At 43.3% G+C, this 12,611-nt stretch overlaps 1 protein-coding gene across 1 annotated transcript in view; it reads right to left on the bottom strand.

Moving 5' to 3' along the window:
* The window catches only part of LOC123766585 (phosphoribosylformylglycinamidine synthase), a 452,541-nt gene that overhangs the window by 206,235 nt on the left and 233,695 nt on the right, over nt 1–12,611 (bottom strand). The window contains exons 15-17 of the mRNA XM_069302853.1: nt 9,509–9,640; nt 8,410–8,514; nt 3,196–3,277 (exon numbers count right to left, since the gene is read on the bottom strand). Coding sequence (XP_069158954.1) covers nt 3,196–3,277; nt 8,410–8,514; nt 9,509–9,640 — 319 coding nt within the window. The remainder of the gene's footprint in view (nt 1–3,195; nt 3,278–8,409; nt 8,515–9,508; nt 9,641–12,611) is intronic.

Below are 12,611 nucleotides of genomic sequence, written 5' to 3'. Positions count from 1 at the left end.
TCTCTCTCTCTTCCTCTCTCTCTCTCTCTCTCTCTCTCTCTCTCTCTCTCTCTCTCTCTCTCCAACACACGTTATTTCTGCTAGACTTACACCAAACTTCCCGCTCCTCAGTACTCCTGTCATCATTATGTCTCACCACCTACATCTACTCCAATTCCTATAGTTTACCTGTAGACAGTTTCGAGAGTTGTTCTACTCCCAAGTCCTCACAGGTAGGTGGGGGGAGGGGGGAGTCTTTGGGAGTAACTTGATTCAGTGGTGAAGTGGAGATAAGGCCGGCGGTGCCATCCCGTAGCCACTAAACAGGGAAGACATCGTCCCTCGCCACAAGGACTTGAACTCAAGCTACAAGAATCATACAAAACCCAGGGAGGCAAAGAGGGCAGAAGGCCATCAGTGGAATAGAGAGAAATCCGAAATATTTCTTTCTCCTATGCAAAAATCAAGATAGCGTCCCCCTCTTCGTTGCTGGATTAGTCAACCAGGTTGTTGGACGCGGCTGCTCGCAGCCTGATGTATGAGTCACAGCCTGTTGATCAGGGATCCTTTGAGGTGCTTATCCAGTTCTCTCTTAAACACTGTGAGGGGTCGGCCAGTTATGCCCATTATGTGGTAGTGGAAGCGTGTTGAACAGTCTCGGGCCTCTGATTTATAGTTCTCTCTTGAATTCACTGTGAGGGGTCGGCCAGTTATGCCCCTTATGTGTAGTGGAAGTGTGTTGAACAGTCTCGGGCCTCTGATGTTGATAGTTCTCTCTTGAACACTGTGAGGGGTCGGTCAGTTATGTCCCTTATGTGTAGTGGAAGTGTGTTGAACAGTCTCGGGCCTCTGGTGTTGACAGTTCTCTCTTGAACACTGTAAGGGGTCGGCCAGTTATGACCCTTATGTGTAGTGAAGCGTGTTGACAGTCTCGGGCCTCTGATATTGATAGTTCTCTCTTGAACACTGTGAGGGAGGTCGGCAGTTATGTCCCTTATGTGTAGTGGAAGCGTGTTGAACAGTCCTCGGGCCTCTGATGTTGGTAGTTCTCTCTTGAACACTGTGAGGGGTCGGCCAGTTATGTCCCTTATGTGTAGTGGAAGCGTGTTGAACAATCTCGGGCCTCTGATGTTGATAGTTCTCTCTTGAACACTGTGAGGGGTCGGCCAGTTATGTCCCTTATGTGTAGTGGAAGCGTGTTGAACAGTCTCGGCCTCTGATGTTGATAGTTCTCTCTTGAACACTGTGAGGGGTCGGCCAGTTATGTCCCTTATGTGTAGTGGAAGCGTGTTGAACAGTCTCGGGCCTCTGATGTTGGTAGTTCTCTCTTGAACACTGTGAGGGGTCGGCCAGTTATGTCCCTTATGTGTAGTGGAAGCGTGTTGAACAGTCTCGGGCCTCTGATGTTGATAGTTCTCTCTTGAACACTGTGAGGGGTCGGCCAGTTATGTCCCTTATGTGTAGTGGAAGCGTGTTGAACAGTCTCGGGCCTCTGATGTTGATGGAGTTCTCTCTCAGAGTACCTGTTGCACCTCTGCTTTTCAACGGGGGTATTCTGCACATCCTGCCATGCCTTCTGGTCTCATGTGATGTTATTTCTGTGTGCAGGTTTGGGACCAGCCCCTCTAATATTTTCCACGTGTAAATTATTATGTATCTCTCCCGCTTGTCTAAAAGAGCCCAAAGAGTTTAACCTTCAACCTTGGACAAACAGACACTCTTTCTTCTAGTTACAGATTGTACATTTATAATTGGCAAGTTTACATTCAAAGTACAGTACATTAATTACATAATAGTGTCAGAATAACAGAGTCACTGCCATTATCAGACTCACAATCATTTTCTGTAACTTACACAATTCTTACTGTAACAATTCTCAGAGGAATTGATAGGGTAGATAAAAACAGACTTTTTAACACAAGGGGCACACGCACTAGGGGACACAGGTGGAAACTGAGTGCCCAAATGAGCCATAGAGTCGTTAGAAAGAATTATTTCAGTGTCAAGAGTAGTTATCGGATGGCATGCACAAGGCAGTGATGTGGTGGAGGCTGACTCCATACACAGTTTCAAATGTAGATATATAATAGAGCCCAATAGGCTCAGGAACCTGTACACCAGTTGATTGACGGTTGAGAGGCGGGACCAAGGAGCCAGAGCTCAACCCCGCAAGCACAATTAGGTACAGAGATCATTACAACACTGGCTGGACTAAACAGGTGTACAACAGTCTAAATCATACTTAGGTTCTTGGCATAGTGACATTTTGTTTTAGTAGAAAGGTGGTATAGTGACCGCGCAAAGTGAGGTTTAACATGAGGGCAGCAACACTGGTACTGGCACTGTTTATATCGCATGATTTGGATGATAGGACCATTAGCAGTAGAGAGAGGCAATTATCAGGGGAAAGGGTCAAGCCATTACGACTATATAGCACTGGGAAGAGGTCAGGATAAGGATTTGGAATGGGACCGGGGAAGGAATGGTGCCCAACCACTTGGACGGTCTGGGATTGAACGCTGACCTGCATGAGGCGAGACCGTCGCTCTACCGTCCGGTCCAAGTGGTTGGGCAATAACTAATATAATAATATAACTATTATTATATATATAACAATAGACTAATATAACCTAATCATACCATGACGTTACAGATTTTTGCACACCTCAGTATTTTACATCAACACATTCTGGGACTCTCGACGCACAAGATAAACACACACCACATATTGATAGGTCCGAGTGTAGAGCCCTGTGGGACTCCACTGGTGACATCACGCCATTCTGAGGTCTCACCCCTCACAATAACACTCTGCTTCCTGTTGTTTAGGTACTCCCTCATCCACTGGAGCACCTTACCAGTTACTCCAGCCTGTTTCTCCAACTTATCCAACAGTCTCTTATGGGGTACTGTGTCAAAAGTTTTCCGACAGTCCAAGAAAATGCAGTCTACCCATCTTTGGACACTGGCCTGTAGTTCAGTGCCTCTTGTCTGTCACCCTTCTTGAATATTAGGACTACATTAGCAGTCTTCCAACTCTCTGGTAGGTCTCCTGTTTCCAGTGACCTGTTATACACCATAGAGAGTGGCACACTTAGTGCTTCTGCACACTCTTTTAGCATTCATGGTGAGATTCCATCAGGTCCAACAGGTAAATACAATATCTTCCAAGGCTGCTTGGTTTATCACCACCCCTTCTTAGTTCAGGGACTTCACCTTGCTCAATTGTGAAGGCCTCCTGGAATCTCTTGTTGAGTTCTACACACACTTCTGTATCTGAATGTGTATCATACTGTGTCTGTATAAGTGTACATGCGTGAGTGTGTGTACATGCGTCTGAGTGTGTGTGTACATGCATCTGAGTGTATGTACATGCGTCTGAGTGTGTCCATGCGTCTGAGAGTGTATGTACATGCGTCTGAGTGTATGTACATGCGTCTGAGTGTATGTACATGCATCTGAGTGTATGTCCATGCGTCTGAGTGTATGTACACGCGTCTGAGTGTGTACACGCGTCTGAGTGTGTACACGCGTCTATACCCCTGCCAGCGTGTCTCTCAACACGCCCTGTCCCAAAATAACAGGAGTAGTTAACATACGAAGCACGCAACAGCTTACATATGTGAACCAGGCCATTGGTATGCCTCTAGGACCCCTCTGGTCGATTCCTTAATTACCAGCGCGTCCTTGTGGATCCGCACAGCCCTTTCTTATTTAATTACTTTCGCCTGCCTCCTAACCCAAATTACTTGCCAGTGTCTAGCCTCGTCTAGCCACCTAATTGCGTAGCAAGCCGCTAATTGCGTAAACTGGAGGCGTATGACCTACCAATCCCAGGGTAGATTATCTTTCTGAAGATTCTCAATGAATTTATACGCCGTACGCGGCAGACGTTGCAAGCAATTAGACAACCTTGGCAGATGTATAATCCAATTTATACGTCTTACCTATACGTTGAAACCAATTTATACGCCTTAGCTATACGTTGAAACCAATTTATACGCCTTAGCTATACGTTGAAACCCATTTATACACCTTTGGTATATGTTGAAAGCCATTTATATGCCTTTGGTATATGATGAATCCAATTTCTAAGCACGTGGTACGCGTTGAAACCAATTTACACGATCTTGACAGACAGCCGTTGAAATCAACTCAAGTACCTTGTACCTTTTTTTTTTATTTGTACGTGAAAGACACAGAACAAGGCACTTAACAGTAATCATTACCTGGCCTACTACTGAGCAGACAATCACCGTTATAACCTGCTCTACTGGCACCCACCGCAGGATCCGGGACCGAGTCATCCCCCAGAACACTGGCCTCTAAAGAAAAAGCCGGCGCAGCCATGTAAGCAGTATGGAAGGGGGCCCACTGGTCAGACCCGGAGGCTTTGGCTGGGAGATCAGACTCGAATGCCTCCGTCGCCACACCTGAAGGGGCATCCCCCGAGACTGCCCGAGTCTCAAGACCATCTAAATCCTGCCCCGGCTCCGAAACCCTCAGACGTTTCGGGGCTAGAAGCAGGGAGCGGGGACCAGAACGAACCACAACAGGGGAAGGACGATGACGATGGGGAGCGGACTGAACCAAGGTCAAAGCGACACCCCCCCCCCCCCCCCCCCAAGTCCAGGTCCCTATAAGCAAAACTGGGCAGCCTCGGGGCATCCGGGTGAGCAACCAACCAAGCGCATTGCAACAACATAAAATGCACATGCAACGCCTGCGCCGCCTGTACCCGCAGAAGATTAACAAATCACTGGGTAAATAAACCAAGTCACCAGTAAGCAACAGAACTCGCAGGACTCCGGGTCGAAAGTGTCACCAACCCAATAGGCAGCGTGACGGAGGCAAAAACAGTGATTGTCACCCTGAGACAAGGGGACCGAGCAACCTTTGAACTGGCATGAAGCGAGGGGGAAGGGGGACACTCCGGGGTCACATCCATTGGACCCACACGCCCCCTTGGGGTTTCCCAGGGTCCCGAGACGGAACTCTCACACAGGGAATCCCAGGCAGGGTACTGCTAACCGGCACCCAAAACTACCAAGCCACTCTCTAAAGCTGAACCTCAGGAACATGTACACTTATGGGGACCTAGCAGGGGGCACCACCAAAAGAGAACTGTATTAAGACAGGCACAAAGGTGCAACAAGCCAGGCAGAACCCCCCACAAGGCAAACATAAAAATAAAACCCTCCCCAAGAGGACAACATACCCAAAGGAACAGAGCTGGCCGCTGTGAATGATGAAAACAAGCTGCGCAGCACCCTGTGCCTCTTACTAGTAGAAACTGCCCCTTACCCTGGAGCCGGGAGCCGGACGGCCAAGCGGACAGCACACTGGACTTGTGATCCTGTGGTCCTGGGTTCGATCCCAGGCGCTGGTGAGAAACAATGGGCAAAGTTTCTTACACCCTATGCGCCTATTACCTAGCAATAAAATAGGTACCTGGGTGTTAGTCAGCTGTCACGGGCTGCTTCCTGGGGGTGGAGGCCTGGTCGAAGACCGTGCCGCGGGGACACTAAAGTCCCAAAATCATTTCAAGATAACCGAGATAACCTACCCTAAGGTAAACAAGGGAAACAAAACACCAAAGTACCCAAAAGGGCGGCCGAAAACCGAGCAGTAAAACGGCAAAAACACACACACAAACCACACACACACACACACACCACACACACACCACACACACACCACACGTGTGTGTGTCGGTGACTTCATACATAGTCGGTGACTTCAACTTTAAATCCATAGACTGGGAAGCATATGAAGCTAAAACAGAAGATTTTTGGACCTGTAAATTTGTAGACCTCATCTTGGAAACATTCTTGTATCAACATGTTAAACAAGCTATGAGGGAAGGGGACGTTCCCTCCATGCTAGATTTGATATTTACCTGGAAGGAGGAAGAGATATTTGATATACAGTACCTTCCTCTCTTGGGTAAAAGTGACCATGTCTTTTTGGGAATAAAGTATGCAATGCGTTATAAGCTGGAAGAAAATAAGGAGGTTGAAGCAGTTGAAAAACCAGACTTCAGGAGAGGACATTATGGCCACCTTAGAAATTTTTTTAGTGAGTATAATTGGACAGACTTGATGCTAGGCAAGGAAGTGAATGAGATGTATGTCAAGTTTTGTGAAATATATGATAAAGGCACAAAAAAAATTATACCAAAACAGAGATGCAGAACTAGGAAACAGGATTGGTTCAATAGAAATTGCGAGAGGGCTAGAGACCAAGACACAAAAATGGAATCAATACAGGAAGAGGCCGAACCCCCAAACATACCAGCGATACAAAGATGCGAATAACAACTACACGGCAGTGAGGAGAGAGGCAGAAAGAAATTTTGAAAAAGGGATTGCAGACAAATGTAAAACAGAACCAGGTCTATTCTATAAATTGATAAACAACAAATTGCAGGTAAAGGATAATATTCAGAGGTTGAAAATGGGAAATAGATTCACGGAAGATGAAAAGGAAATGTGTGAAACACTAAACGAAAAGTTCCAAAGTGTGTTTGTACAAAATGAAATCTTTAGGGAACCAGATACAATAAGAATTCCAGAGAACAACATAGAGCACATAGAGGTGTCTAGAGACGAAGTGGAAAAAATGCTCAAGGAGCTCGGTAAGAACAAAGCAGTTGGCCCGATGGCGTTTCAGCATGGGTTCTGAGAGAATGTGCATCTGAGCTCAGCATTCCACTTCACCTGATCTTTCAGGCATCCCTGTGTACAGGAATCGTAGCAGACGTGTGGAAACAGGCTAACATAGTTCCAATCTACAAAAGTGGCAGCAGGGAAGACCCCCTCAATTATAGACCTGTATCATTGACAAGTGTAATAGTGAAAGTATTGGAAAAACTAATCAAAACTAAATGGGTAGAACACCTAGAGAGAAATGATATAATATCAGACAGACGGTATGGTTTTCGATCTGGAAGATCCTGTGTATCAAATTTACTCAGTTCCTATGATCGAGCCACAGAGATATTACAGGAAAGAGATGGTTGGGTTGACTGCATCTATCTGGACCTATAAAAGGCTTTCGACAGAGTTCCACATAAGAGGTTGTTCTGGAAACTGGAAAATATTGGAAGGGTGACAGGTAAGCTTCTATCATGGATGAAAAATTTTCTGACTGATAGAAAAATAAGGGCAGTAATCAGAGGCAATGTATCGGAATGGAGAAATGTCACAAGTGGAGTACCACAGGGTTCAGTTCTTGCACCAGTGATGTTTATTGTGTACATAAATGATCTACCAGTTGGTATACAGAATTATATGAACATGTTTGCTGATGCTAAGATAATAGGAAGGATAAGAAATTTAGATGATTGTCATGCCCTTCAAGAAGACCTGGACAAAATAAGTAGATGGAGCACCACTTGGCAAATGGAATTTAATGTTAATAAATGTCATGTTATGGAATGTAGAATAGGAGAACATAGACCCCACACAACCTATATATTATGTGAGAAATCTTTAAAGAATTCTGATAAAGAAAGAGATCTAGGGGTGGATCTAGATAGAAAACCATCACCTGAGGACCACAAAGAATATTGTGCAAGGAGCCTATGCTATGCTTTCTAACTTCAGAATTGCATTTAAATACATGGATGGCGATATACTAAAGAAATTGTTCATGACTTTTGTTAGGCCAAAGCTAGAATATGCAGCTGTTGTGTGGTGCCCATATCTTAAGAAGCACATCAACAAACTGGAAAAGGTGCAAAGACATGCTACTAAGTGGCTCCCAGAACTGAAGGGTAAGAGCTACGAGGAGAGGTTAGAAGCATTAAACATGCCAAAACTAGAAGACAGGTGAAAAAGAGGTGATATGATCACTACATACAAAATAGTAACAGGAGTTGATAAAATCGATAGGGAAGATTTCCTGAGACTGGAACTTTAAGAACAAGAGGTCATAGATTTAAACTAGCTAAACACAGATGCTGAAGAAATATAAGAAAATTCACTTTCGCAAACAGTGGTAGACGGTTGGAACAAGTTAGGGGAGAAGGTGGTGTAGGCCAAGACCGTCAGTAATTTCAAATTGTTATATGACAGTGCTGGGAAGACGGGACACCATGAGCGGAGCTCTCATCCTGTAACTACACTTGGGTAATTACACATTGCACGAGCGTGCATATGGAGTATGACGTCATCACTCATCTTGTCAGCTCATTTACGTCACTGGCAAGTACATTTTTTTTTGTCTCGTGGTCAGGGAACACAAATTAAGAGTATTTTAAGACCAAAAACCATTTGATTTTTTTGTGCCTTTGGGGGTTACCCAAATAGTCTAGAGCAGCCTAAGGGTTAAAGAAATATTACAAAAACTACTCATTTTAAGTGAAATCTTCCAAAATTTCATCTCAAAACTGGCTTAATTGCAGAGATGACTGCTGTACCAACTGACCTTGCTGAAGTACGAGGCCGCAGTGACTGCAACATCTGCCAGAGGAGTGTGCAAAGGGCCCACACACTGCTGTTGTGCAACCAAGCCACTCACTGATCGATCCACCTGGAAAAATATTTTACAAATTTTTGCACATTTCATCAAATTAGTTTTCACTGGGAGGCCTTTTAAACCAGCCATACTAATTAAATTACAGTTACAAGCTACTGACGGTCCAACTTTCTAGTATGTATTTAAAATGGCAGTGCCAACAGGTTTACTCATTATATACAGTATATGCAAAAGATTTTTTCTTTCCCATTGTCAGGAATAATAAGCTTGTATAACTTATCAGGGTCCTGCAAGACCAACTAAACAGCTACCTAATTCATGGGTGCTTATTTACTGCCAGGTTACAAGAGGGGCAGAGGGTTTAAGGCTCTGTTCATATTTAGACAACATAATTTTGATCACAAAAAAACTTAAATCATTTACACTTAAAACAGACTTCACTATTGGTGTTACAAGGCTCAACCATGCAGCTGTAACGTCATGCATACCAACATAAATGTCTTCATGACCAAGATATGTTTAAATACAACACTGATTTTTTATGGAAATGTGCACAAATTATTTATAAATATTTCTGCCATGTTGACATTTATCTTGGTATACATGACAGTACAGCCAAGTGGGTTGAGCATTGTAACACCAACAGTGTTATTTCCTTTCAATTGTCACAATATTTACTTTCATGTTATTTCAGATATGTAGTGAAGAGAATTAAAGCTTGGATGAACAAGCCAAATGTCCAACTGTAACTGTCCAGCCACGTGGGCTGGACGGTAGAGGGCAGTCTCACATCAAGCACGTTGGTGTTCAATCCCCGACTGTCCTAGTGGTTGGACACCATTCTTTTCCCCTGTCCTATCCCAAATCCTTATCCTGACCCCTTACAAGTGCTATATAGTCATTAGTTAACTAAGCTTACCCTGGCAAGCAAAGTCAATAAATATATATATGAACAATAATCTCTTTAATGACTTCAACCCATGAAAAGTATACAAAACCATTTTATAGCCACAGTCTACAATATGATTCAAGGATTCAATAATGCTACCTTGTTTGTCAAGTATCTCTTGCTGGCTACCGAAGGCAGCCTCAGGACACGCTCCAGAGCCTCCAGTGTGTTCACCGTGTTGGGAAAGTCCAGGGGCTGGGGCTCTGCACGACGCTTGGTCCACTCAAACTTCTGCAAAAAATTATGCTTCATTTTAATCATGCTAAAGCTAGTCATATTTGTTTATCTAACCCTAAACTTGCAATAAAGCATCTCACTGACAAATTTTAAAGTACAGTACTGTATACTTTATTAATGACATGACTATTTCACATAAGCTTCTATATCGAGTACAGAATCAATGCATTTGAATTTACGATAGGCATGATACAAGGAGGGGTTGGCCTAATATTATCTTAAGCAATATTTGAAGGATGTGATGTTGGTTTCAGCCCTGCTAGCTTGGGCTCTTACCCACAAGAAACTTTGATAATAAGAAAGATATGAAACTTGGACAATTGTCACGCCATTGAAGACCTGGACACTAAGTATGGAGCACCACTTGGCAAATGGAAATTAATTCAAATAAAACCAGCGTTGAATGTAATGAAATGCCATTTTCTGAGCGAGACCCGTTGGCCCCCCAGAGCTATACCGGGCTGATGTGTATATATATTAGACCGTGGGAACAGTCAATCGAAGGTGTTCTAGGCCTACCGGGGACCAGTACCAGAACCTGGCCCCCTTCAAGAGAGGCATGAGGAGCAATGACCTAAAGACACCCCCGTGCAATTGGAAACAGTCTTTGTCATCTACCAGGTCAGGCACCCAGAAAGGTAGGAATTCCAGAACTACTGCTGATCAAAGAATTTGCAAACCGAAAGCCAAACTAGCAACAGAACTCCCTAATCAAAACCAGGGAAACAAGTATGACGTCACTACAAATGCCGTGCATTAGTGGTGCACAACTCCCCCCACTTCCCAGGAGGGGGTCCCAGACCTCCACCCCATCAACTCTCCTCAGTTCAGAGGCCGAGTATGTATATATGTATGTGTGTATAAGTGTATGTGTGTAATTACCTAAGTAATTACCAAACTGTAGTTACCGGATGAGAGCTACGCTTGTGGTGTCCCATCTCCCCAGCACTCTTTGTCATATAATGCTTTGAAATTACTGACGGTTTTGGCCTCCACCACCTTCTCACTTAACTTGTTCAAACCGTCTACCACTCTATTTACAAAAGTGAATTTTCGTATATTTCTCCAGCAGCTTTGTTTCGTTAGTTTAAATCTATGACCTCTTGTTCTTGAAGTTTCGGGTCTCAAGAATTCTTCCCTATCAATTTTATCGATTCTGTTACTATTTTGAACGTAGTAAGCATATTGCCTCTTTTTCTTCTATCTTCTAGTTTTTGCATATTTAATGCCTCTAACCTCTCCTCGTAGCTCTTCTCCTTCAGTTCTGGGAGCCACTTAGTGGCATGTCGTTGCACCTTTTCCAGTTTGTTGATGTGCTTCTTAAGATATAGACACCATACAACCGCTGCATATTCCACCTTTGGTCTAATAAAAGTCGTGAACAATTTTTTTAGTATTTCTCCATCCATGTATTTAAAAGCAATTCTGAGGTTAGAAAGTGTAGCATAGGCTCCTCACACAATGTTCTTAATGTGGTCCTCAGGTGACAGTTTTCTATCTAGAACCACCCCTAGATCCCTTTCTTTGTCAGAATTCTTTAAAGATTTCTCACATAATTTATAGGTTGTGGGGTCTATGTTCTCCAATTCCACATTCCATAACATGGCATTTATTCATATTAAATTCAATTTGGCAAGTGTTGCTGCATATACTTATTTTGTCCAGGTCTTCTTGAGGGGCATGACAATCATCTAGGTTTCTTATCTTCCCTATTATCTTAGCATCATCAGCAAATATGTTAATGTAATTCTGTATTCCCACTGGTAGATCGTTTATGTAGACAATGAACATTACCGGTGCAAGAACTGAACCCTGTGGTACTCCACTCGTAACATTCCTCTAATCCAATACCTTGCCTCTGATTACGGCCCTCATTTTTCTGTCAGTTAGGAAATTTTTCATCCATGTTAGTAGCTTACCTGTCACTCCTCCAATATGTTCCAGTTTCCAGAACAACCTCTTATGGGGAACTCGGTCGAAAGTCTTTTTTAGGTCCAGATAGATGCAGTCAACCCAACCATCTCTTTCCTGTAATATCTCTGTGGCTTGATCATAAAAACTGAGCAAGTTCATTACACAGGATATTCCAGATCGAAAACCACACTGTCTGTCTGATATTATATCGTTTTCCTCCAGGTGTTCTACCCATTTAGTTTTAATTATTTTTTCCAATATTTTGACTATTACACTAGTCAATGTTACCGGTCTATAATTAAAGGGGCCTTCCCTGTTTCCACTTTTGTAGATTGGAACTATGTTAGCCTTTTTCCACACATCAGCAACTCCTGTACACAGGGATGCCTGAAAAATCAGTTGAGGTGGAATGCTGAGCTCAGGTGCACATTCTCTCAGAACCCATGGTGAAACTCCATCTGGACCAACAGCTTTGTTCTTACTTGGCTCCTTGAGCATTTTTTCCACTTCATCTCTAGACAACTCTATCTGCTCTATGTTGTTCTCTGGAATTCTTATTGTGTCTGGTACCCAGAAGATTTCATTTTGTACAAACACACTTTGGAACTTTTCGTTTAGAATTTCACACATTTCCTTTTCTTTTTCCGTGAATCAATTTCCCATTTTCAACCTCTGAATATTATCCTTTACCTGCAATTTGTTGTTTATGAATTTATAGAATAGACCTGGTTCTGTTTTACATTTGTCTGCAATCCCTTTTTCAAAATTTCTTTCTGCCTCTCTCCTCACTGCCGTGTAGTTGTTTCTCGCATCATTGTATCGCTGGTATGTTCGGGGGTTTGGCCTCTTCCTGTATTGATTAAATTTTTTTTACTTTTGGTCTCTGGCCCTCTCGCAATTTCTATTGAACCAATCCTGTTTCCTAGTTCTGCATCTCTGTTTTGGTATAATTTTTTTTGTGCCTTTATCATGTATTTCACAAAACTTGACATACATCTCATTCACTTCCTTGTCTAACATCAAGTCTGTCCAATTATACTCACTAAAAAAA

Source organism: Procambarus clarkii, chromosome 5, assembly GCF_040958095.1.
Source record: "Procambarus clarkii isolate CNS0578487 chromosome 5, FALCON_Pclarkii_2.0, whole genome shotgun sequence".
Classification (NCBI taxonomy): domain Eukaryota; kingdom Metazoa; phylum Arthropoda; class Malacostraca; order Decapoda; family Cambaridae; genus Procambarus; species Procambarus clarkii.
Note: the sequence above shows the minus strand (reverse complement) of the source record. Positions and strands in the feature narration are given on the sequence as shown.